The following is a 27,923-nucleotide window of genomic DNA, read 5'->3' as shown; positions in this document are numbered from 1 at the left end:
GTGGCTGCATTAAGTAACCAACTCTTTATCCCTAGGTAATTTAGGATCTCTAGTGCCACAATTCGCAATATTTTCATTTACCGTAGTGCCATTTGAGATTGTAAAATTTGCTCTGTCCTGTCTACTCATTTTCTCTTATATGTTTTAACAACTTATTTTTCAAGTTTTTTAGGTCGAGCTTGAGTCAGCGTGCATGCGCTGCTCTGTGAGACTTCATCTAGTACAGTATGGAAGAGTAGCCGCCCCACTCTTTGCCCATATTTTTCATTGCCATGTGTCTTTGTCCTTCGTAAATGTTGGCTTCTGATTCAGTAATTGTCTTGTTAGTCCTTCCTTAGTACTGCCTTGTCTTCATTTATAACCTCCCATGGCTACTGATCCCTTTACTTGTTAAACGGTACTTCTTTTTAAGTATGTAAGCACTACTTTCTTTTATCTACTCAAGTTTTTCCTACTGCAGGCACGGCATGCTTTCCTGCAACACCACTTTCCAAACAGCCCATCTTTCATTTTTTAACTAGTGCAACTCGCCTAACTCGATCTTGACTGCACACAACATGATATATTTATTTAAAAGCACTGCGGTTAATATTGCAACGGGAATAAGCAGCTATGCTGCGTGTTCTCTTTTGTTAAATTTATGTTAGGCTTGCCTCCCTGTGCCGTGTTAGACCACCCCCACCACCCCTCCAAGATCGCAGTTTTTTTTCTTAGAGCGCACGCACTCCACTTGTGCGATGCTGTTCCTTAACGCCTTAACCGCGGCGGATGCGGGCGTTCTATTAAGTAAGCGGAGTTGCGACTGACGTTGGCTGTTCGCAGCACTGGGGAGGGAGTGCTCCCGTCGGCCAAAAGTTTATGTTAGGTGTGTTACCTGTACCTTTATTAGTTGCTTTTCCCCACCACTGTTTTTATTAATTGTTTTCCGCCCATCAGTGTTTTTTAATAATTGGTTCTTGCCTGTTGTTGTTTTTATTATTTTTATTACTTTCCAGATGGTGCTGTGAACATCTGCCCTCGGACACGCTGGACATGTACCCCTGCGACTCTGACCACACTCCCAGGCTGGTGGCCAGGCACATCGCTCTGGAGGCACATGCCATTTTGGAGCACCCAGACACCCGCCTGACTGCCGTGGCGGTGCACGTGAGTCACGAACACACAATCGCCTTTCTAGGGGACACCCATGGCCGTCTGAATAAGGTTTGTGTGTTGTCCTCTGTCGTGGATGAACCCATGTGCTCTTTTCAGAGCTGAGGGACAATTGTGCAAACATATGTATAGATGCATTGTAGGTTAATGGTACTGCGCTCATGTCTCCAAATGCTGCTTCAAAGCGCTTGGTCTATTTTAATTATATCAATATATGTTTAGACACTTCAGTCTTTTCATAAATGTCGGGTTTAGATTAAATTTCTTTGGAGGTGCAAGAGAGGTCTGAAGATGGCTGTAGTTGGGGGCACAAGTGGATAACAGACATCCTTATGAGCAAGGCTTAAAGTGGACTGGGTCCTGCTAGTCCTCAGCACTGGCATTTCTAAAAAGCAGGCGCTGAGATGAGTCTCTATCGAGTTCTCCATTTTTGCCCTCACCAACAGGGGGAAAACAATTTTAACTCTGCAGCCATGCCACCCTTCACTGCCTTTGATGTCACTCAAAATAGACTAGTTGTAGTTCTTTCTCAGTCTCATCATGTCAGAACTGAAGGATTTTCATAATATATACAACAATGCCATATCTGTTGTTTATTTATCTTATGCAACTAACAACCAATGACAAAGCTGATAGTCTCGGCTTGTTGTAGGTGAAATTTTACTTGTTTTGTTGTATATGTGGAGGCAATAACAGAAGCTGCAAAATGCCAGTTGGGCGACACACTGTGCTAGGCCCAATATTAGTTTGTGTTGTGAAGCCATGCCCTCAATTACATCTACCACACCCATTTGAGAGACCCCCCACTTTTTTCTTCCCACTTAAAGCCCTACTTATGAGTGTAATGCCAACCAGGTAGTGCCTAGGTCCAGAATAACATTCCGAAAAGAAGCGTGTTTAGTGTGTTTCACATACACACACACACTATGAGCCTTATGTCTCTACTCCATATGGGTTAGCAGTTGTTAAATGCAGTGGCTTCAAGGCGTTGGAGGCAGATTGGGGCGTGGGTGTCACAGTACTGTTATGAATTTGCACATCCCGTATGGGTGTTGTTCAGCCTGCCCTGTACCCTTAATATCCTGTACGCAATTGTGTGCTGTATTAATCCGCGCTCTCTGGTGGGTGCATTTGTCTTACAGCGGACCCTTTACTTGATAAAATCTGGACATTCAGCCTCAGAGTCTAAACATTGCAGTCTTGCACTGCGCCCCTTTTGCTTGATTTCTTGACCTTGTTCTTTGAAGGATTCAATTTCTTGAGTCCATGGCCCCCTCCTGTGCAGATGCAATTCATCTCTTCCAATCCCTTGCCAACTTTATATTGGAAAATTCATAGAGGATTTATTTGGGGTCTCCGAGATTTATAGTGGGGTCTGCTAACCTTGGGTGTGGAATAACCAAGAAACGATCTGCCACATTTCAGAAACCTTCAGGTCTCTGTTAGAGCAAAATGGGGTTTTTTAAGGGATGCTAAATTGTTTATCAAATACATTCTCATGCACACATTTTCTCTCAAACACATGCACCCAATTTATTCAGACACTCCTCCCTTCTTTCAGACACAGTTTCACCCTCACAGACACACACTCTTGCTAAAGCTCTCTCACGCACACTCTCAGTTTGCCCTATCTGATACATTCCATCACTGGTGACCCTCGACATGTTAAACAGGTGAAAGAAAACAATACCTGTTTCATTCTTCATTATCCCCTTAAATATAGTGCTTTAGGCAACTCCCAACTTTGGGAAGAATTCCATGCTAAAGAACAGTAGATGTTAGCATGCCCAGTATAATGTGCTGCATGGCTGAATACTTATAGGGTCCCAAAGGCGAGACCGATTGCATTGCAAATGCTTGTTTTATATAACAAAGGATGCATTATGTTATGTTATGTTGTTATGTTATTTGCACTTATAGAGCACGCGATTACCCTTGGGTGTCCTGGCGCTATGTACTTGTTACCTGACGAAGCTGAGAGAAAATCTTATTGCGAGAAGAGCCATGTCTTCAGGCCCTTCCTAAATGACAGAAGATCTGGAGAAGTCTTAAGACGGAAGGGCAACTCATTCCAAGCTCTCGAGGCACAAAGAGTGAAGCTCCTGCCCCCCCAATTAACTTTTTTTGACATAGGAACTTGCACTCGCTTAGCACTGGTGGATCGTAATGCTCTACCCGGAACATACAAGCGAAACTTTTGCTTAAGAAACTCTGGACCAATTCTATTAATGGCTTTAAAAACAATACAGAGTGCTTTAAAGCAAGCCCTTTGTTTTATCGGAAGCCAATGTAATTTCTTAAGTTCTCCTCTCACAGAGACAAATTTGGGTGTTCCGGACAGTAGCCTGGCCGCTGCGTTTTGGACTAGTTGAAGCCTATACATAGGTTGTTTTTGTATGTTCAGATATAGGCTATTACAATAGTCGAAACGCGATGTTACAAGGGCCATGACTACTGTCTTGAGATTGCTCTCAGTCAGGAAGATCTTAATTTTCCTTATGATTCTGAGAATCATAAAACAAGCTGAGGTCACCATGCTTACTTGATCACCCATGGTGAGTTTGTTGTCTACTAATTCCCCTATGTTAAAACTCTTGCGTTTCCCTAACAATGGTGTACATTTCCATAAATTACTGCTCCGTTTTCCTTTGAGGAATATAATGTGCTCGGATTTTATTTGTGTTTTGAGGAGAATTTTGTATTCTGCACGTCATTTTTGTTTCTTAGGGGCAGTTTCCTTTTAGCTAGAATGGTCATTCAAATTAAATCCGTGTATTCCTGGTAACATGATTGTGCATACTGGAATTCTGGATACCGGAATGCAACAGATGTTTATTTAATTCTTGTTTCCTCTAAGACAGACACAATTTATCAAATGGTAAGTCTGCATGTATTGCATCACATACTGGATGACTTGAAGCTACCACTCCCTTCAGCCAGATTGTTGGGAAGTTCTGATTTGAGTTCCTGGCTGAGGAGTGGGAGCAGCCTCCCAATCCCAGGAGAGACTTAGGGCATTCCCTCTGTCTGACAGTATGTCACAAATGCCTGGTCTTCTTAGCTATTAGCCCATGCCAAGCATTTTGCTGACACTTGGTAATGCCAAGGCAGTTGTCTCAGCAATGGAGATGGACTGATGGGAGGTTGAATTCACTGAGTCAAGTAATGGGGTGAACTGGATGGGCTTTCGGACTTTGCCGCTACCATCTTTCAAGGCAACACGACAATGCAACCTTGCCCCTGCTTGTGTGGGAAAGTAGAAGGCACCGATGAGGATATTAGAAGAGAGTTGAAATGAGAGTTTTCAGTCTTATATTTGGAAAGGTAAAGGCTGAGGAGCTGATTCACAAAGGCATATAACGGTAAATAAATGAGTACTCATGTAGTACTCTTTTAAGTACTCTTACTTGGATTTGCGAATTGTCTCCAAAGCATATAAATGCAAATAAAAAAGGAATGCTCAGAAACTATTTATGTACAAATAGAAAGGACTGTGCACTCATTGACCTTGAAATTTTAGGGGCTGGGTCACAAAGGCATGGAAAAGGAGATAGGAAGTACTCCTGTGGTACTACATGCCGTACTCCTAAATGCTTTAATGATTTGGCTCCTATGTTTCAGACCGAGTGGCATCAGTTATGTTTCTAGAAAGGATTATTCAAGGGGCACACAAATGGCCACAGATAAAAATGTTGGGGCTACTGCTAACAGACATGTGAAGTGTCTATACACGTGTATATATGTATTTATATTCATGTCATGGCAGTGTAAATAAATGTGGCCCAATAACATGTTAATTATTTAGAGCAACTATACTAATAAACGCGCATTTACACATTCATTACTTCATTGCTACAGTCAAGTTCATGTTTATTACTCCTGCACAGAAAAATTACATGAGAAAAACACAGTCTGCTGACTCACATATTACAAATCCCCATCATTTTCCACAAGACCTTTGACACAGGCTCCTAAATCAGATTTTAATTTACTGCTCAAATTTAACCCTTTGCATTTAGGTTTGGTTAAATAAGTTTGGCAAAAACAAATATACATTAGCATAAACCATATTTGAAGATGTGCAGTGCTTAATATACTATTCACTACTCTTTTTGAGTGAGTGTAGGGGCATCACTGCTCGCCCCTCTCCACACTCTACAGTGGTAATGAGTAGCATATGAGACCCTATATATATATATATATGTATGCAAAGCATGCAGAAGCAGTTCCAAAGTTTTAGCTTATCAGGTTCTGGGTATGAAAGGCACTAAGAAAATTAATAAATTCTTAACGTGCAATACACTGTATTATGTATACTGCCTTGTATGTCCATGCATGAAAACCTACATAGGCAGCACGATACACCCTACTAAGCGTAGAATCCTGGAGCATGCTCGTGCAATTGAAAACAAGGATCCCTCATACCCGGTAGCGAGGCACTTTTCTGAATTTCATAATAGTGATCGCACTCTTCTTTAAATTTTTCTGTATCGACCACGTTCCTATGAGTGAGCGTGGCGGTAACGGAACTGAGATTGCGTAGACTTGAATCAAGATACATAATAGATCTACACACAATCATCCCATTTGGTTTAAACGCTGAAGTAGAACTGTTGATACATTTGGGTTAAGCATGTTCTGAAATAAACTGGAGTAGGAAGGTAGTGAAATTCCTCTAATGTACTGTAGTTGTACTTGTATAATATTGATGTAGAGGTCTTTTTGGACTAAATATAGAACTGTTAATTCTGATTATGATTTAGCATTTTCTGATGAATGAAGACACCACTGATTTCCTAATGAAATGACTTAATTGAAAATTCCTTTGAGTAATGAGGTTGCCCATTCAGGGCTCAATTATGTATCATGAGGATATAAGGTGGGATACACTGCTACCAGATAATCATAAGAATTTTTATTTTGGTATGAAATAATGTTGTTTTTTACAACAGCCCATACAGGGCATAATTGTGCGCAAACAAAAGATATATAAATAATCGAAACAAATTAATGTAATTCGATTAAAACATTTTGTATATAATTGTTATATATTTAAATATTGTATGTATCTACATTCTAAGATGGCGCTTAAAATGATGTCGAATAGCAGTCCACTTTTTATGTTTACAGAAGGCCTCGAGCTAACAACGCGAGAAATTTGTAAATAAAATGGCGGTTGTTTAATTTACGTTTGACATAGTGGAAAAAGGCACGTATGCCGAAACGCGTCCTGTTTCTGAGTAAATAAACAGAGGATTTGCAAACTGACCACGCAAGTGCGGCCATTTCTTCCGTTTTCTGGGGGAAAACTTTGGAGCTGATAGATATATATATATATATATATATATAAATATAAATATATATATATATATATGTATATATATATATATATATATTTATATTTATCCAAAAGTCCATCCAACTCCGCAAGGAAGAGGCACGTACACGAGGTAGGAAAGATAAGGCTTTTTTATTAAATTCAGGTCTCCCACGACCCTCGCAAAGAAAGAGAGACGCGTTTCGCCTGCACAGCAGGCTTTATCAATCTCATATATATATATATATATATATATATTTATATATATATCTTGTTTCTCTGTTTGACTTTTTTATTTAACATTTTCAGTCACTTCTTATTCAATTTTGTTTCTCTCTTCATTGCCTCCTCCTGTAGGCATTGTTAAACAGGTCCAGTCCTGTTTGATTTTTCTTTTAAAGGTTTCTTTGCTTTGCCTTGTAGATGTAAAGGTGGGGCAAGGGGGGATTAGGACTACTGCAGCTGTGGAACCAGCCCCAGTCGACCTTTACCTTGTTGACAGCAATGAGTTGTGTTAGCAAGGATGAGTGCTATCTGTTGATTTGAAGTTTAAAGATACAAGTTAACGTGGTTAGAACAAACAATATTGCATATCACATTATAACACTGCAGTTGTGAACAAATTCCCATAAATTCAAATTGCTACCGCCCTTCTAATCCAGATGGAGGTGTTAATGTGAATAGTGAGGCTCATAATCTCAATGCTACATAGCAGACACTAACAACAGCGCCTAGTGACTGGTGTGGGTGGGGGCTTGTATATTTGCCAGGACCTTGTGATGCTCTAATCCCTCTCATAAATCCATTGAATAAGAACACTCTCGATCAGATTACACAATTCCTGAATTGTAAATTATGTTCTCCATCATAAGTATCCTGTAGTGTGATAATATTTCTCATTCCTTACTGCAGTACTTTCATGGATCTTTATAGGTATCTTTCTTTTTGTAACAACTAATTAACTTTTTAAGTCTTACATATATTTTTGCAAGGGATTGTATAAATTAGCATTTTTTTCTGCAGTCTTCTTTTTTGTCCTCCGCATACTCACATGGACTTCCTTGGCACGTTGAATAACTCTACTTACCCAAGACTAGATTTTAGGCATGGAATTATAGGAAAGTAGGACCAAATGTACAAAATGCTGGTCTCGTTTTTGTGACCAGTAAAAACATTTTATAAACTGATTACTGTACTAATAGGTTGCTTCATAAAAATAATATTCAGAGAGAGTCCTACTTCAGCCTATTTCATGAATACTAATGAGGTAGGTCACTAATTACAACTCACTCCAACTGTTGGCCATCAGAGTGACAGTGGCTCCCTAGGATCAGAAGCCCAACATGTCTGTGATCGCCTCAAAGTAGAGTAAACTTTTTTTCTTATTTAAATGCAGCCTGTTCTTGGGCAGTGTTATAAAACAAAAGTATTCTTTTTTTTTCAAAGTTTGTTTGTGTTGCCTCATAGATATGACTGAAAGACTTGTGCCTCTAAGCCGTCACAAAAAGTGATGCTCCGGCGGTAAAATCCTCTCATAAATAAGCCCCTAAGCTTTTGATTCAGAGCTATTAGTGGGAAAGTGTATTAATTAGAGAGGTGTGATGGCAGTGGCAGCCGCTATTTACCAGGGGTGGCGGGGTGATGTGGAGGGTTCTAAAACAAAAAAAAATAAAAAAAACACTTACCTTCAGGCCAGCCACCAGGCCGGGCCACCACCTCTGGGTCCCCTCGCTGCCACCGCCGCATCTCGCTCCTGGAAGTAGGAACAGGATGCACCCAGGCTCCTGACTCCCCTAGCCAATCACAGCGCCGGTCAAAGCATCATTGCGCACCCTGAAGGGGCAAACCACTCCTCCCCTGCCCTACTCTGGCAGTCCAGCCCCGCCTGCCCGAGGAAAGGAAAACTAAAATGATAATAACACTAGTTATTATAATTTTAGTTTTCTTTAACTACTGCTCACAGAGTAGTAGGGCAATGCTCCTTAGCCTTAGCGGAGGAGCCGCCACTGTGTGATGGAACAGAGAGTTTACAATTGCAATTCAACTTTGCAAGGAACTCATTAACAAATCTTTTAAATGCACCAGCAGAGTCTATGGGGAACAAATATATAAAGATATATACAGTATACAAAAAACATTAAAGGGTCGACAATTTAATGGGCGTGTCTGGCGGCTCTAAACCAAAATAACTTACCCAACAGCAAGAAAATTAATCTTAGTACACAAAAAAACATAAACCAATCTCGACCAAATATTACTATTTTGATGCAGCAGACAACACTTTGCTAGGCACCATGTCGAGCAGGGGACATGGTACACGAAGGTAAGTGCCACAGAAGGGGGGCACTACATGTGCTCCCAGGGATACTTTTCCAAGGGCTATGACAGCTGGGGGCACTGTTTGGGGCCCCCAGATCCCTTTCAGACAATCTTTTCATGGCGGGAAAGGCTGCTGGAAAGAGATATTGTAACCCCAATGGCAGTGCCCGCCTCAACACCACCACTAGTTCTGGATGCTCCCCCGACTGCTGCATCATTGGGATCTATGACACTGGTGCAGGGGGCAGTGTTGCGTTCAACAGCTGTGGGTCTGACCCACCAGTATCCTAATACGTAATTCGGTGGTCAGTCCGAAGGGCTGTCGGACCGCCACTGAAGAACTCTTGTTCTAAATGTAACCATGTAGAATATTGTGAGCCAGGTATTCATCTGCGTCTATTGTGAGGGTCACTTCCTTTGGGTACATGCTAAGGGTGAAAGGCACTTGAGCCCAACGCGATTGGCCTCCCTCCACAACTGTCTCATTCTTTGTAGGTTTATTGATGACAGAAGCTCCGTTCTCGTGTCAAGGGTAGGGCAAGCCCAACAGGAAATCTAAAATAGGGTCAGGTGCTCATTGGCAAAGATGACTATGACTTAGCCCTTTTTTCCCCTGCATCCCTGGACATCGGAAGCCATCTAGAAGCTGCAGTCTTTAATAGCAGGCTCATGTGCAAGAGGTCATATCCTTAAGTAGATACGCAAGTTAAGTACTTGCTGTAAGGTCTGCATAGACCGGGGGGGTCCCAAGCTCACCATCATTTTATACCTAGGTTTTAATCAGGCCAAAATAACATATACAGCACGTTACAAATGTTATTTGTAGTGGGGTGTTTCTGCGCCAACCAGAAGAATCCCAGACTGATGTCCTGTAATGAATAACTCAATACATTTGATGATTTAGAAATCATCAGAGGAGGGGCTGTGAGATCTGTTTTCAAATGATAATGCAAGTGAAACCAAGCTTTCGCTAACTTACGGCAACTTTATTCTGCCATCCATTTTAGATTCACTCAGTCTGGACAACATACTATGTAAAGCATCATGTTGCATGTGCAGACTCATGGAACACCTGAGTCTAAAGCAGTAGAAGGGTGACAGACTCTCCAAATGTATTCTGTAGTAAATGTTTCTTTTTGATTGCTTCTTATTGGTGAAAAGCCTGCGAACCATGCACTCTTGTGGTGTATATATTAAATCCATTGTTTATACCCTATATAAGAATGTGATTTCTCCTTGAAAAAGAGAAGAACCCTTCCCCATTCTTAAAAGGCAAATTTATGCTGGATTTCAAGTAGAATATTACTGAATTCTTTGTTTTATTCCTTATCATTTGTATACTCCAGCTTATGTATTTTTAACTTTAGTCCTTGCCTGTCATTCTTTAAGCAGAAATGCTTCTAATCTAATATTCCATGGTAAGATTTAAAAAATAGAGAGGCGGATCCAGCGGGGAGCACCAAAGTCTGATAGAGACTACACCGCTCCCCGTCCAAAAGTCGGCGCGGATAAGAGGGTAAATTAGATATAAGTTTAGCGTCAACACTGTTAAGTGATTAGTAAATGTGACATTCTACACTTTAGATTATAATACATTTTGGCCAACAATCCCATGGCTTTTTAAGAAACACAATACTTCATTTGTGTATTGAAGTATTCCAACTTTGGCCTTTCAAGTGTGGGATTTATTTTATGAAGCTTAGTGTGTCTTTAGGATGGTATCATTTTTCTAAACAGGCAATATATTAACTGTGTTTTATTTAATATATTAAGCATACTTATTTTTAAATCAAAGTTTATTGATTCAATACTATAAGTCTGAACTCTGCTTATTTATTGTATATTATTGTATTTTATCAGTTTTTTTAAAGCACTACTAACTAACCTATGGTGGTCTCAAAGCTTGCTTACATTTTACAGGGAATAGCAAGTTGCAATCAAGTACATTTGGAAGAACCCAGTGGGGTGGAACTGGTCAATCACTGGCACGGATTGACAGTACCTGGCACAGATAAACAGTGTTGAATATGTCCTGAGTATGATGGCAATACCTTGAAGAACAGCAAGAGTTATGGGTGATGATGATAAAGCCAGTCTTAGACATTTGGTCCAGAAGTGCTTAGCAATACAACTATAATAGGAGTTAAGATGAGGGTATCTTCATTTAAATGTCAGGGTAAAGAGGCTGGTCTGGAATTATCTTCTGCATTTGAAGTAGTAATTTGCTGTCTCAATTGTAGAGGTAGGTAAGTCCACAGGGAGCCGACCTTGGTATACCACCATATCTCTTATAGCAAAATAGATGAGCTGACAATAAGCACTGGTTAGTGGACCTGAGATACGTTTTGCAAGATAGTTTGATAAGTAGCATTGGATTGCCTTGGCAACAAGACAACGTTTTGGTAGGTTATTCTATCATGTACTGGGATCCGATGGAGGGATTTCAGTGCCAGCGAGATTTAATTGTGCCATTTCACAACAAACAGGAGAGCTCCATAGAATTTTGAGAGAGTTATAAAGAGATGGTCAGTGTACAGGTTGTTGCAATAATACAAGTGTGAAAAGACCCCAGTATGGATTAGTGCAATTTTCTGAGAGTAGTCCCTTTTATCAGGCAGAATGGTGGAATGCTGTTTTTGAGAAAGAATTTATTTTTGGGCTAGGGTAAATGCTACGTAACTATTGGTGTTGTGGGAACCCAATTCCTCTGGCCAAGATAGAAGGAGGGAGTGTGGATTACAGGACCCAGGAGCATGTTTACAGTTTTTCCTGTTTAGGCACAGAAAATTATGCTGCATAAAGATGGACCTTTGAAAGGCATCAAGATATGTTGAACAAGTTACCAAGCTTTGCTTCAAGTTTGAGAAACAACTCTTTGTCATCTACTTACAAGTGATATCCAATATGCTAGGAATCTAACATGTCAGTCAGGGGGGCTATTTAAGCGTTCAATAGCGTTGATGACATCATTGTAGAGTACTGATGTACACTAGATTTGATGTCAGCAATCTTGATGGGGAAGAGCCCCAATGCAGTTCTGCAGGAAGAGCACAAGCCAGGTCATCACTATTCCACTGTTCCTGACCGATGTGGAAAGTCTTTTGAATTGCACCCAATGGTCCAATGCATCCAAGTCAGCCAAGGGATCTAATGGGGTTAATGCACGCCCTAAAGTAGACATGTTTCTTTAAATAGATGTATGTTATAATACTGTAGGTAAAGGTAAATTTACTATTCTTAGCTCTACATCTACATACCTTGAAGACAAGGGCTATTTTTGGGAAAGTCTGGTGTTTTCTGCAATTGGTGTCATTGAACCAGATCTGAAAACAGCTGCTGGAATATTCTAAGGCATGTTTACACTTAGACATAACTGTTATGAAAGCAAGCTCTTTTCACTTTTTCACCAGCAAACAAAAAATAAGCACACAATCAAATCTTCAAAGGAAATGTTTTAAAGGTTAAATTTGGTGTTTTTGTGTGTGCTTTCTACTTTGAACATGCATAGTTTCTGGAAAAAATATCACCATGAGAGTTAAACATGGTAGAGCTTATCTCCTGCAATGCGTCTGCTAACAGCCAGATGCTCCAAAAGTAACATGGTTGTGTCTTGTGTACGATGACTATTGTTTTCCTATATGCCATACTTAATTTTCATGGTATTTGTCTTCCTATTGTGTTCATCTTTCTTCTGAATTCTGCCTTAGTTTGAGAAGCGGCCTTTGTGTTCCTAAAATATCCTGTGCACTCCATACTCAGAGAGTGAGAGTCTTCTTCCTTTAGTCAGTAATTTTACTACTGCAATGGTAATCCAACAATACTGAGTACTCTCAATATTAGAGAATGCTATTATAAAATATTTAGGAATACACAGTTTATCACATGCTATTTACACTTATTAAGGATCATTGACCTAAGTCTGTAGAATGAAATCTCAATTTTCAGAACCTTGCTTTCATTTGTCTTTCCTTTACTGTCTTTGGGTTACAAGCCAATAAACGTTGGCTTAAAAGATATGACTAGCCAAGAAGCAATGGAGGTTCAACCAGTGTTTGCCATTTGCTGTGGATTTCATCATGTAGGATGCTGGTCTAGAAGGACTCTGTTCAAGCCACCCGCGTAGCTAGGGGGGTGCGGGGGGTGCGGTCCGCCCCAGGCGGCAGCATTTTGAGGGCGGCGGCCTTTATAATTTATTTGGGGACATTGACTTCTGTCAGTCAGTGTCCTCAAATAAATTATAAAGGCCGCCGCAACGGACCAGTGCAGCGCGGCCGCCGTTTTGGAAGCGTTTCTCCAGCATGGTTCCTCTGCGCAGGCGCAGCAGCGCGGCACGTTAGAGCTGCAGGAGCCCTCGAGCGCCTCTCCTGACCCCAACTTGACTTGGGCCAGAGTTCCAACGCGCGGGCGTTGGTTAACTATGGAAGCTCCCGCGTACATCAGCTCTACCTCCAGTCCCCAGTGCTGCAACGTGCTCGAGCCTGCCAGGTGAGGGCTTCCTTGTGGCGGTGAGGGCTCTGCTCTGCAGGTTAATTTTAAATAATTTCTTTTGAGTGACGTTATCGTACTGAGTTATGTACAACCATTTTCGCCTGTATATCACAGTAAAGAAATACTTCCCGTGGCCCCATTTATGCGTGGGTCTCTGAATCATGCCTCCGGCGGCGACGGCGTTTACAGCGGGAGTCGTTGGGGCCCAGTATTAAGTGAGTCAGGTGTGGCAGGAGTGAGGGATCTCACTCTATTTCAATGTGTTTTACAAATTATAAACGCTTTGTGGCTTAGCACGCTCCGCGGTTATCTATCTGCAGCTGTTTGCCCTGTTAAAGCTGAAGATCTGCAGTCACACGCGTGTACCTGAATCCCATCTCGGTCCTCACGTTTTTTGTTCCCATTATCCGCATGTATTTACAAATCCACCTCATAAACACTTATTGTGAAGCGACCGGCACGTTTAAAAACAGGCGGCACACTGAGGAGCACTAATTGGAGATTTTGTTACGAAATTTTGTTCCTCCAGAGAGGCTCCAGGCATCCACTGTTGGGCTCCTCTATCGGTCTTCCAGTGAGAGGGAAGCTAGCACGACCTCCCACACCCTATCACGACAAACAAGTGCAGGCTTTCGCAGGTTTCAAGATGAAATGTACAGCATAGATGTTTTTGTTCTATGTATTAATATTGCAAGCAGTGTGAGATCTTTCAGCCTCAACAAGCTTCTCTGAGCCGCTTAATACAAACAGAAGTGCACGGTCACCATGCACATGCTGCATCTAGAGTCAGGGGCCCTAAGGTAATGGAGGCTCATATTATGTGGTAGAGGTGATTAAATTATGTGATAAGGTAGATTGAATTATTTTGTATACTATTCCGAAGTTGCAAAACGTACACCACACAGGGCACTTACCGACTCTAACCCACATGTGTGATAACAGGGTCAGAAACCAGACAAGACCCCTGCCCCTTCTGTGGGTGACCAGTGTACAATTATATACACAGAGTACTTACTGAACCTATTCCACCAGGTTGCCCACTTGTGCAGTAAAAGGCTCAGAAAAAGAGACATGTCTCCTCCGCCGGTACCCCCACAGGTGTATTTATAATCTCAGAAAATGTAACCTACACCACACTCGTAGCTATAGAACAGTCTCCCAGCATGTGACCGTGTTTGCAGCAATTATGTATTTTTGGTTTAGTCCGCTACCTTTTACCACGTTGCTGGATAAACTGCAGATCAGTAAGATGCTCTGGAAGAATGAAAAAGTAGTGCTTTTTTGTGTTTTAACTAAGTTTGAATTTTTTAATGCATACATTTCCTTTGAATGTCCTGTTGTGTGTCTGTTGATTCACGAGCTACGTACCCCCGAGTATAACTCTGCATCTGAAGCCACATCATGGAAGTACAGCCACCAACACCTGTCTACATTGGCCAGACAGTGGGAAGTGGCCCAAAAGGCCAGGTCATGGAATACACATATCGCTCCAGCAAGTGCTCAACCCTGTGAGCTTTCTTGATGCAAATACCCAAGCTGTCCATTGTAGGAGACAAAGATGATTCCTCTGGATGCAGCAGAATGAAATTGAAAAAATATATGTTACAATTTTCTGCTTTACTTATGAGTTTCTCACTAAAATCAGGGAAGAAAGTGTGATTGCGAGCCACTTATGGGAACTAAGGCCAGCCAGCAAGCTGTTTAATAATTTCTCATGAGGGAGATTTTAGGCTTCTGGGGAGATTTTAGGCATGTGTGGCTCCCATCAGTCCCCGATACTACCCTCCAAACATAGGGACTTTAAAATTATAGTGTTTATTTTGTAATGCAAATGACAATCTGTTGCATCCAGAAAGTATTATTTTTTGTATTTAACTGCACGTGTGATTGGATGTGTGCACAGAACTTTAATAAAGTACTGCCACTGAATGACTTGTTTAATATCATGGTTACACATTTGTTTAACACTATAATCAGGTGACAAGGATATTAGGTTATTGCCCTTCCTTTCTGGTGCTTTGTTGCAGTTTTACATTGTTCTTAGAGTTTTTGTTGCTTAAATGGGTGTAATTTCTGATATTTGTATGTTTCCCTCGTCTTCATTGCTTGATTTTGCTTGCGAGAACATGTCACTCATAGTCGTTGAAATGCCACTCATAATTACTCTGACATTATGAAAATGTCACACATAGTAATCTGAAACCTTGACAGCTATGCAATGTTTAGCCATATCACTTGAAAAGCTGCATTACATTGCACATATCCGCACCCCCAGCATGTGGTGCTCTCTGTTTTCGTAAAGCACTGCGGCATTTTAGAAACTAAGTACTCTCCCCCCTCATCCGGCCTGGTTCTGCCCCATCTGCAGGACTCACCTGTAGTATCCTGAAGGTGCTGCAAAGTGAATTGTGGTCAAACCCAGTGTGGTGGACCGGTCTGCAGACATTGCTGAGGTCATGGACGGGGCAGATAGGGTACAAGGGTCCTGCACAAGCTATGAGTGAGATGTCACAAACAGGGTAGGTAGAACTGATATAAGTTTTGGGTTTCCTTCTGCTTTACCTTCATCGGCGCAGCTAGGTGGGGGCGGTCCATCCAAGGCGGCACTCTTTTGAGGACCGGGGCTATCTAGCCCTGGGCCGTGTCATATATGTGCATGTTACTTGCATGATCGAGGTAACTATTAGCGGCGATACTACGTGTCTCTCGGACCTCTTTCAAGTGCTCGCCGTCCTTTTTCCCCAGCACCCCCCTAGGGGGGCGGCAATCTGAAGGATAGCCCCGGGCGCCACAAGCTCTAGCTACGCCCCTGGTTCAAGCCGTTCTTGGCATCCTTATGGGGCAAGTAACAACACCAACAATATAAATGACTACATCATCCATGGCAGCCACATGGTGACCAGGTGACCATTTTGTAGCTGCACTGTCATAAAATGAACCTTGCCCTTTTAGCTCAGCTAGGTGTCCTGCATTAGCAGGGGTTGCAGCCTGGTGCAGTCAGTACTTATGTTGTTTCCTGCTCCCTTGCAGTTCTAAATGAATAAACATGTGGAAACCCTATATTCCTAGGAATCTGGATTATTTGAGGATATATAAAGAAATTTAAAATGGTTCTTTGGAACCATTTATGAGAAAGAATTTTTAGAAAATCATATTTATCACTAAATGTATAAACACAGGTGTTTTGACCCCAGGAAAATGACTTGAGAAGGATCTTCACCAGGGCTAAAGGTTTCTTCTGCCAGTCAGGTCAGGAACATGTCAGTACTATCCTTGCTCATTGGCCATTCATGGAATGGGATATAGTGCACACAAGACTGAGCTTCTGATTCAGCTCCAGCACCAAGTACCTGATTTTTTTCAACTTCCCTAGTAACTACTTGCACAATTTGTGTTTCTTTTTCAGTATTTTATTTCACTTTTGTGCAGTTAATTGCTTACTAATTTGTCATATATCTAAGCACATTTTTGCAACTGAATAAAATGATATGAAATTATTTACATAGTTTGGTGTGGTTTATTGTCATATTGGTACTGATCATTTCTATAATTTAGATGTCTGGAGTGCAAGTCTTTTTACCTTTTACCAAAATTCTGGAGGTAAGGGTAATAGAAAAAAAAAGGATATCAAATGAGTAAACAGTACTGCCGAGCTTCAAAGGGGGTGGTGGAGTTCCTGCCATGGACTTATACTTCATATTTTTAAAAACACAAGGGAACCCGAAAGGTAGATAAGGACCTTGGGTAACAGTTTAATATCAGAACAATGGTCCTTAAAGAGAACAGCATGGTCATCAGGATAAATATAGACTCCAATCAGTGCTATATTAAGAGTGTCCAGCCAGACAGTTAATTTAATCATTAAAAAACTTCAAAACCAAAAGTATAAACACATCAATACTGTGGGACACAATCCTGCATCCTACATAAACACATGACAAGTACACTTTAGGACAGGAACATATCAGGCAAGAAAGGGTAGCTTGTGGAATACTAAAAAGTTCTGTGTCCAACTAGCCAACTTCTTTCGAGAAAAAGTTGTAAAAGTCTATGAGGAATTTTCCACTAACGAAAGTGTGCCGGAATTAACTGAACAAAAACTGGTTGTTCCTAACAACTTGACAGTTTTGGAAAAATTCAGTCATCTCACTAAGGAGAAAGTGGAAAATCTCATCTTGACAACCCACTCAGGATCGCCTTTGGATCCTTGTCCAGCTACAGTTTTCCACATGGCTTCAGATGCTATTGCTAAGGTTTTGACACCACTTTTAAATAACATCTTAGAACAAGGACATTTTCCGATGCATTGGAAAAACTCACTTATAAAACCTATCCTGAAGAAGCCCACCCTGGACCCAACTGAAGTCGCAAACTATCGTCCTATCACTTCTTTGCAGTTTCCCTCGAAAGTGCTGGAAAAGCAATAAATGAAGAGTTAGTAAAATTCATTGAAACTCATGATGTACTGGATCAAGTACAACACGGCTTTAGACCATGCCATAGTACGGAGTCTGCATTGATTGCAGCTACTGAAAGTATACGTGCCCAAATGGATCAGGGCAGGAAGGCAATATTGGTATTGCTTGATTTATCTGCCGCCTTTGATACGGTGGACCATCAGATACTTCTTCAACGGCTGGCAGAAATAGGTATTATAGATAGGGCAGCAGATACAATTAAAACATATCTGGCAGACAGACAACAAACTGTGATATTAGATGAACACAAATCCCCTTCCTTCCTAATACCATGTGGAGTACCTCAGGGCTCGGCACTCTCGCCCACCCTGTTCAATATATATTTAGCTCCACTGGCAAAACGTATTCGCTCCTTTGGTTTTACAACAATTTGCTATGCAGACGACACACAAATTGTCGTCTCCTTGGTTGACCCATTGGAGGATGTAGCATCCCGCTTCAACTCATGCATGGCCCATATTATAAATTGGATGCAGAGTAACTGCTTAAAGCTTAACACTGGAAAGACGGAGGTCCTGACCTTTGGAGGGGATACTTCTCTTTGGAACACAACTTGGTGGCCCGATACCGCAGGAGTCTGCCCTAATCCCGTAAAGAAGGTAAAGAACCTGGGATTATAGTAGATGACCAGCTTTCCCTATCTGACCAGGTCAATAGTATTACGTCTTCATGCTTTTATACAATTAAGATTCTTAGGAAAATTCTTCTGTTTATTCCGATGTCTTTCAGGAAGAGGGTAGTCACTGCGCTGATCCTGTAGAAAATCGACTAAAGTAATTCATTATATCTTGGTGCCAAACAAAGTGTTACACACAAACTACAGATTGTACAGAATACAGCGGCGCGGCTACTGTTGAACCTACCTAAATTCAGTTCCATCAGCCTGGCGATTCGAGAGCAACTTCACTGGCTCCCGATTACCGCTAGGACTAAATTCAAGTCGATGTGTATCCTACACAAGGCTTTATATAGCAATGGACCAGGACAAATTAGAAAATACGTTGACTGATATATCCCACCAAGAAACCTTCGCTCCGCCTCAGCGTCCTTATTAAGAGTCCTTAGGATAAGGACGGTAAACTGGGGTGGAAGAAGTTTCCAATACCTAGCCCCTAAGTTATGGAACTCCATGCCCCTACATCTTAAAACTCAAAAAAACCTATCCCAATTTAGGCGGGATCTTAAAACCTGGTTGTTCTAATACCCAGCTGCATTATTTTTGTTTAATCTCCTCCACTTTATTACCAGTACTCTTTGATAGTCCAGCGCTAAGACGCCACTGGCATACACGCGCTTTATAAAAACCCTCATTTCATTTCAATATTGAACACAATTTCTAACAATCTTGAGGAATCAGTAAATACACTTTTTTATCAGATTCAATTAATGTGAAAACTGTTTACATTAGTCGACGACGTTTCAATCCTATTTAAAAAAATAGTAGAATCATCGTCAGGACAATAAGGGTACAAGCCTGAATAATTAGAGATTGCATGTGGGAAAAGAGGAGAAGGGAAGGAGATTAGGGAGTGTCTAATACAGAACATAAAACATTGTGCTGTCCAGGGGGTCAGGGACCAGCCCTGGTGTAAAGGAACCACACCGTGCTCGTGATAGAACAACTGTTATTAAAATCGCAAGAAGACTTACAGCAAGGCAATAACTGTGAACGGAGATGGCTGGTGTGAGTGAAACTGAACTTCAGGGCTACATTATGGAATAAGATGTAAGTGGAACCAAGCGCGGAACCAAGGACGCTCGCAATCATTCATTATAGGGTAGTGACAAGCGAAATAATCTGAGCAGTACAGGCATGAGCAAGGTGAAAAGGCCTACAATTATATATAGACCGAGTGCCCGAATCGTATATGAGGTGACGCTCACTCGCATCATTCATTCCAGGATGGTGACAAGTGAATCACTCTGGGCGGTACAAGCGGGAGTGAGGTGAAAAGACCTACATATGTGTATGGACCAAGTGCCCGCATTGCGTTTAAGGCGACGCTCGCTCGCAAGTGAAAATTTACTAACCTCAAATAGGCTTGCGGAAGGTTAAGCCGCATACGCATTTGTTGGCGGTAGCCGAACTATTAGGATTTTCTGTGAAGGTTCAAAAAATAAGAGTAAGATAACGGAAATACTGGATAATATCTGGCAAACAAGGAGATAACTCAGCGGGAATTCTCACCTGAGGATGAATAGCCTGGCGTTTAAACTGTGAAAAATAACAAGTTCCAAAGCAGCAAGTGGCGATGCACTACAGGGCAAAAGGAGGGGAGGGATAAGTAAGGAATCATACGGACGGACTAGCAAGGAGTCGGGTGACTATGCAAGGCAACGCGCTTACCGTTATGTTGTTTGATCCAAGGGTCGATGGCAGGGATAACCATCAGCCAATGGAACACTCCTATTTATGTGTTGAGTGACAGGTTACTCAGCAAAAACTGGGGGAGTGACCATATTGGATGCGGGTTTTAAGGAGCATGGAAGACAGACTTGATGTGGTGGAGGAACCACTAGAGAGCCAATTGATGGCAGTGAACAAAATTAGAGGATAAAAGAGAATTCATGAATATAGAACAGATTAAATTTTTAAGACAGCAGGAAAAATTACCAAGCAACTTGAATAACAGGTAGTACTTGGTAAAATAAGGAAAAAATGACCAGGAACCATGGTAATTGCAAGCCACAACACAGTGAGTGTTAAAACATGCAGATGACAAACTTGAAGCAGAAACAGTGAAGGCGGAGCTTGGTGCTTGGGGCAAGGAGTGGTCTAGAGCAAGGTGGTCCAGTCCTCATTCCTGTTCAGTCCATTCCTGATGCTGTTCATGCGGATAATACGTTTGAGCTCCTCTTTATTCAAATGAGCAAATAGAGGGCGCTCAATGTTCAAATTGCCTGCGTTCACAGTGTGCCAGTGTTTGATGATAGATTTACGGATGGGGTTGGAGATAGGGGAGAATGTGGTCACACAAACTATATAATTGTTATCAGACTTGATTTTGGGGGAAAGCAGGATTTCTCTTGGGCAATACCAGGCTCACTTCTGTGCAATTCGTACCAAGCGTTTAGGCCACTGCCATTTCCAACACTCCCTTCCGACTACCATCTATGTTCTCCCCCTCAGGTAACATGATCCCAAGTGAAATATCCACATTCGAAAAATTGGTATTGAATGATTTGGCTACACTTGAGAGCAAGAAACATTTCATTCCATACAATATTTCCCTTAGTGAAAAAAAAGCTATTGATTCTCTTAAAAGAAACAAATCTTTAATTATCAAATCGACCAATAAAGGCGGTGGGATTGTCCTGCAGGAGAAGGAAACATACAAGTCTGAAATTCTGCGTCAGCTCTCAAATACTGACCACTACTGCAGGCTGCCCAATAATCCAACAAGGGAACTGCAAAACCTAATCTTACAGATTACCACAGACGCGAAATCTGAAGGTTTTCTAAGTCAAAAGGATTTTTTTTTAAATGTGAAATCACTGCGCATGCCAGTGATCTACACACTTCCCACCGTATTGACACCTTTGGGTCAATACTTTGGCTACTTTATCAAAGACTTTGTACCTGGGACTGCATGTTATGTAAGGGACAGTCTGGCGATGATTAACTTAGTTGAACACCACCCTTTTGAACCCACCAGTGATATACTCCGTACAATGGATATAGAATCCTTGTACACTAACATCCCACAAGTTCTGGTGATGACGGTGATCCAGGGAGTGCTTGACTCCAGGGCCCGCCCTCACACTGTCCCTACTTTGTTCATTCTGCAACTACTGGAACTTTGTCTTACTAGAAATTTCTTCTCCTTTGAGAAGGAATATTACCAACAAGTCAAAGGTACATCAATGGGGGATGTTTTCGGCACCAAATTAGCTATACTTTTCATGGACCACCTTGAAACGACTACCATCTTATCTCCCACTAACCCTTTCTTTACCTGCGCCCCATTATGGTGTCAGTATATCAATGATATTTTCATGATTTGGCACAATAACGTAGAGACCCTCGACCAATTTCTACACTGGCTGAATAATAATTGTCTAGGTCTCAATTTCACCCTCACTCATGACAAATCTTCTATTCCTTTCCTCGATCTCACCATATTCCACTCTAAGGGTGAACTACCAACCAGAATATACAGAAAAACTACTGAGCTCAACACCTTGCTTCGTTATGAAAGTAATCACCCACAGCCACTACGTGACTCTTTACTTTAATCCCAATTTTTGCAGATGAGAGGTAATTGCTTCACGAAAAGAGGACTATTTTCATAAAGCATCAATCTTATCTACCAAGTTGAAAGCATGTGGCTAACCTAAATGCTAGGTACAAACTGCACAGAAGCAAGCCTGGTATTTCCCAAGAGAATTCCTGCTTTCCCCCAAAATCAAGTCTGATAACAATTGTATAGTTTGTGTGACCACATTCTCCCCTATCTCCAACCCCATCCGTAAATCTATCATCAAACACTGGCCCACTGTGAACGCAGGAAATTTGAACATTGAGCGCCCTCTATTTGCTTTCCGCAAAAGCCGCGATCTCAAAGACCACCTGGTACTGGCTGCTCTACCCAACTCTAGACCCTCCACTACTCTTGATACACACTGGTGCCTTGAACCTCTAATTGGGCACGCCAAATGCGGCAACTGTAATGTTTGTGATTTTACTCTAGAAGGCAAGGATTTTACCTTTAATAATATGTCAATAAAAATCCAAATCATTTTCCAACTGTAATACTTGCAATGTCATTTATTTGATTCAGTGTCCTTGTTTGTTATTTACATTGGTCAAACAACACAAAAAGTGAAGACTCGAATTGGACAAGACAGGAGCAGAGTGTGCTGCAAAACTTCCAATGCGCCTTTAGTGGATTATTTTACCGAGGCAGGACACAATGAAGATGACATTACGTGGACAGTCATGAGCGTTGTAAAACAACCCCCAAGAGGTGGAGACATTGCACAACTCCTGAATAAAGAGGAGCTCAAACGTATTATCCGCATGAACAGCGTCATAAATGGACTGAACAGGAATGAGGACTGGACCACCTTGCTCTAGACCACTCTTTGCACCAAGCACCGATCTCCGCCTTCACTGTTTCTGCTACAAGTTTGTCATCTGTATGTTTTTACCACTGTTTTGTGGCTTGCAATTACCATGGTTCCTGAACATTTTTTCCTTATTTTACCAAGTACTCCCTGTTGTTTCAGTTGCTTGGTAAATTTTCCTAATATATCCTGTTGTCTTAAAATTAAATTTGTTCTATATGCATGAATTCCCTTTATCCTCTAATTTTGTTCACTGCCATCAATTGGCTCTTTAGTGGTTCCTCCAACACATCAATCCTGTCTTCCATACTCCTTAAAACCATCATCGAGTATAGCCACCCCCCTTCCCGATTTTTGCTGAGTTACCTGTCACTCAACACATAAATAGGAGTGTTGCATTGGCCGATGGTTATCCCTGCCATCGAGCCTTGGATCAAACAACATAACGGTAAGCGCGCTGCCTTGCATAGTCACCCGACTCCTTGCTAGCCCGTCCATATGATTCCTCACTCATCCCTCCCCTCCTTTTTCCCTGTAGTGCATCGCAACTTGCTGCTTTGGAACTTGTTATTTTTCACAGTTGAAACGCCAGGCTATTCATCCTCAAGTGAGTTATCTCCTTGTTTGCCAGATAGTATCCAGTATTTCCGTTATCTTACGCTTAGTTTTTGAACTTCCACAGAAAATCCTAATAATTCGGTTACCGCCAATAAATGGGTATGCGGCTTCCTTCCTTCCGCAAGCCTAATTGAGGTTAGTCAATTTTGCCAATGCGAGCGAGCATCACCTTAAACGCGATGCGGGCACTTGACCCATACACATATGTTGGTCTTTTCACCTTGCTCCGGCTTGTACCGTCCAAATTGATTCACTTGTCACCATCCTGGAATGAATGATGCGAGCGAGCGTCACCTCATATACGATGTGGGCACTCGGTCTATATACAATTGTAGGGCTTTTCACCTTGCTCACGCCTGTACCGCTCAGATTATTTCGCTTGTCACTATCCTATAATGAAGGATAGCGAGCGTCCTTGGTTCCGCGCTTGGTTCCACTTACATCTTATTCTATAATGTATCTCTGACGCTCACGTTCACTCACACGAACCATCTCCGTTCACAGGTATTGCCTTGCTGTAAGTCTTCTTGCGATTTTAATAATGGTGTTCAATCACAAGCACGGTGCGGTTGCTTTACACCAGGGCTGGTCCCTGCTCCCCTGGACAGCACAATCTTTTACGGTCTATATTAGACGCTCCCTAATCTCCTTCCCTTCTCCTCATTTCTCACAGGCAATCTCTAATTATTCAGGCTTGTACCCTTCCTGTCCTGATGATGATCCTACTATTTTTAAAATAGGATCGAAACATCGTCGACTAATGTAAACAGTTTTCACATTAATTGAATCTGATAAAAAAGTGTATTTACTGTTTCCTCAAGCTTGTTAGAAATTGTGTTCAATATTCCACAAACTACCCTTTCTTGCCTGATATGTTCCTTTCCTAAAGTGTACTTGTCATGTGTTTATGTAGGATGCAGGATTGTGTCCCACTGTGTTGATGTATTTATACTTTTGGTTTTGACATTTTCTTAATGATTAAATTGACTGTCCGGCTGGACACTCTTAATATAGCACTGATTGGAGTCTATATTTATCCTGATGACCATACTGTTCTTTTTAAGGACCATTGTTCTGATACATTGACTTTTACTTCAGCAACCCTAACTCTTACAGTCACTTTTTCTGATGAAGGCAAGATTGGTAGATGGATGCTTGCCTTTTTCATAGGAACTAAATATTTCCAAATAATGTCACTGCTACAAACGCCCTCCAACACCCTTGTTGTTCGGTGTGCCTTGTGTAAATATCAGCAATGTTGTGGCAAAGGGCCCTCATTCGCAGTAGCCATGACATTTTTTTAAAAACATTAAAGTTGAGTTATCCCACCCATAACATTCGATCAGGAAATCAAAAGATACAATGATCCAGAGTGGTAGATCCAGATCCCAAGGGTATATGAAACATGTATTGTATGGGTGGATCTGGTGCAGACCAGTCTGCATTTGTATTATCATACTCCAGAACATACGTGTTACGCTAGTGCATGCCAATTTTCTCTAATGGTTTTGAAACCAGTGATCTCATTGTACCATTCAAAATCTATAATTGACAGATAAAATTGCGGGTGCGGGTGATATTGACAAACAATCGATGAATCAAAATCAGATTAGATGTGAAAGTTCACGAGTGTAAGAAATCAAAGCAATGAATGGCTTATAGTGGGCCTGTGGTACCTTTTAGACTTTCTGACTGAGAGACCACACAGGTAGAAGTGCAATTGATTACACAAAAACAAGAGTGGCAAGAACATTATGATGTAGCTAAAATGTCAGAGGGCTAGCTTGATAATGCAATAAGCCTGTGCCTAGTGTGTGCACTTGACATTCCACTAGAACATGCAGACATTGAAGCTCAGAGCAAATTGTGGGTGGAAAATTTGTATTTTTCTTCAAAGGTGCACAACTCTCAATGTGAAAATGGAGTGTCCCTCTCAATTCTGATCCCAGGGACTCTGATTGGATATCATTGGTTTACTGAAGTCTGAACTTCTTTAACCATGTAATGGATTTGCAGCATGTTTAGGTGATGCTACTGATCTGATGCTGGGTTCTTCTTTGAGAAGCCAGGAAAACGGAACGTTTGCATCAGTACTAATCGTGCCCAATGTAGAAATTTGCATCGGTGACAAGTTGTGCAAGGATGGTAGAAGTGAACAACACCTCGCTCTGAAGATATCCAGAGCTGGCTAGCATAAATGTATCAAGGAAACAAAAAATGTGTGGAAGAGGGTTCTAGGGGAGTTGTAATTTTTCTGACCTACTTGTATCTTGTCCCCCAACTAAACTAATTACAAAACACGGAAGATACCAAGGGTCTTGAGAGAAAGAATCACTACCTATTTTTGGTATGTAGACTCATGAATACCTATTGGTTATTTTTGTGACACAGGAGAGAAAGAGGAGATACTTAGAGTTTTAGTGAAGAAACCCATCAGCCCACCAGTTGGTGGAACCTCATCATCTGGGTTTTTTTCAAAAAAGATGATGCCCACTCGTCATTACCTCAGTGTATCTAATGAGGATGGCTAGAATAGGGTCATCATCTAGAGAAAACCTTCCAAAAAGAAGATGAGTGTGATATAGGCTGATAGGGTTGGTTGAAGTGCTCAAAAATTAGTGAAACAAAAGTAGTGATAAAATGTTCACTATATTATTACTAAAACTCTAATTATCTCCTCTTTCTCTCCTGTGTCACAAAAATAACCAATAGGTATTCATGAGTCTACATACCAAAAATAGGTAGTGATTCTTTCTCTCAAGACCCTTGGTATCTTCCGTGTTTTGTAATTAGCATAAATGTATCTACAAAGCAGAGAATATTGGCCTTTGGTGACACTTGATGCGGATATTTGCTTAGCGCCTTATTACGACAACGGCAGTCCATTGGACTGTTGTATTTGTGGTGGTGGACCATCGACCTCCAGACTTGCGGTCCACCCCCCATATTCTGACTATGGCGATTGGACCACCACAGAACCACTGCTGCTGCCAGGTGTTGCAGCGGTGTCAGGCTAGTAATATGCTGCCGGTGCCACTTCGGCACTGCCAAGCATATTACTTGTTTCCTCACCACCACACTTTTCATGGCAGTGAGCCCGCCATGAAAGTGTGGTGGTGAAGAAACAAAGGGGGCCCTTCAGGTCCCCGGGGTGCATGCAGGGGGCACATGTTTTGTTCCCCGTTTGCCTGCACCCCAGTTCCTGCAGGAACTGCCTTTGACGCTCCCATTGTGGTGCCTTTTTCATAAGCACCGGGGTGGGGCCTTCCAAGAAACCGCCCGCCAGATACAAAAAACATCGTAATCTGGCTGGCTGTCTATTTTGGCAGTGTGGGAGCAGGATGGCCATATGTTGTCTAAAATGGTTTCCCTCTACTTTCTAAAATAACATTGGTATAAAAAGATTTTTCTGCAAGACTGGTGCTAGACGATGGCTTGTTTTTGCTTACAGAGCATGTCACACCTGTAGCTAGTCATCTATCACTAGTACGTTGCAAATAAGAACAATTAGGGCTTTTATTGCGTCAATTGAATACATTTATTTTCCACATCCGCGCGCCATACTTACATTGATAATAGCATCCGTTTGAATGTAGTCCATATCAGAGTCTCTCAAGCCAAGTTCTTTCCCATCCCTCTGTGCTGTGCTGACAATGCCAGTCGTCACAGTGTTCTGCAAGGCAAAGGGGCTTCCAATGGCCACAACAAACTCTCCAGGTCGTAGATCAGCCGAGTGACCAAGCAACAAAACAGGCAACTTTTTCTGGAAGCAATGGTTACAGTCAATTAGATATCATGTCTTAAATAGGCGTAGCTAAAATATAGGTGCAACACACCGCACAGTTCTGAAAACTAACACACTGAAATGCTTCTACAGGCCATTACATAGTGACAGCACAAAAAGGTGAATTCCAAGTCTGTGTGTGCTGCTAAGGAGGCAAGACAACACACTCTCTGGAGAGATAATGTAGTCTTTAATTTTCTGATATCAAATTTGAGGTTTTTGTATCTCGTTTTCTAGAATTCTAATACAGTTTGCATGCATAAGCATTCAGTAAGACAACAGCCTTTGTGAAGTTTACAATGATGGCACAATTCTCATCATATTTTGTGGTGTTCAGTACAGGGTTTCCCAACCCCGCTATTTTTGGTGGGTCTGGAAAGAGGGAGCAATACATAAAGATGCCTTTAAATTCTGAGTTTAACTTGTCATATTTGTTGGTGTTTCAAAGACAAAGGTCCAATGTCAGGCTCTGTCTTCTGATACATTGCTGCAGGATCAGTGTTCACATTTCTTTCTCTGACGGCAAAGTGAGAGGAGTTTTTCAAGTGAATTATGTAGCAATTTTGCTGGACTACGGGGAATTTGAATGGAAAGGCTTTGGGATGTGGTATTTTGCAACACACAACACAATATAAACACCTGTAAATTAACTGTATTCAGTTTGTATACAGTTAAAAAAGAAGCACTTTTTTTGTATTTC

General features: G+C 41.5%; 1 protein-coding gene across 1 annotated transcript in view; it reads right to left on the bottom strand.

The window, feature by feature from the left end:
• Positions 1-27,923, bottom strand: part of HTRA3 (HtrA serine peptidase 3) — a 265,925-nt gene that overhangs the window by 72,516 nt on the left and 165,486 nt on the right. Inside the window, exon 4 of the mRNA XM_078678531.1 lies at positions 27,008-27,202. Coding sequence (XP_078534657.1) covers positions 27,008-27,202 — 195 coding nt within the window. The remainder of the gene's footprint in view (positions 1-27,007; positions 27,203-27,923) is intronic.

This window comes from Lissotriton helveticus, chromosome 2_2 (genome assembly GCF_964261635.1).
Source record: "Lissotriton helveticus chromosome 2_2, aLisHel1.1, whole genome shotgun sequence".
Lineage (NCBI taxonomy): Eukaryota > Metazoa > Chordata > Amphibia > Caudata > Salamandridae > Lissotriton > Lissotriton helveticus.
This window is presented reverse-complemented; position numbering and strand designations above follow the sequence as displayed.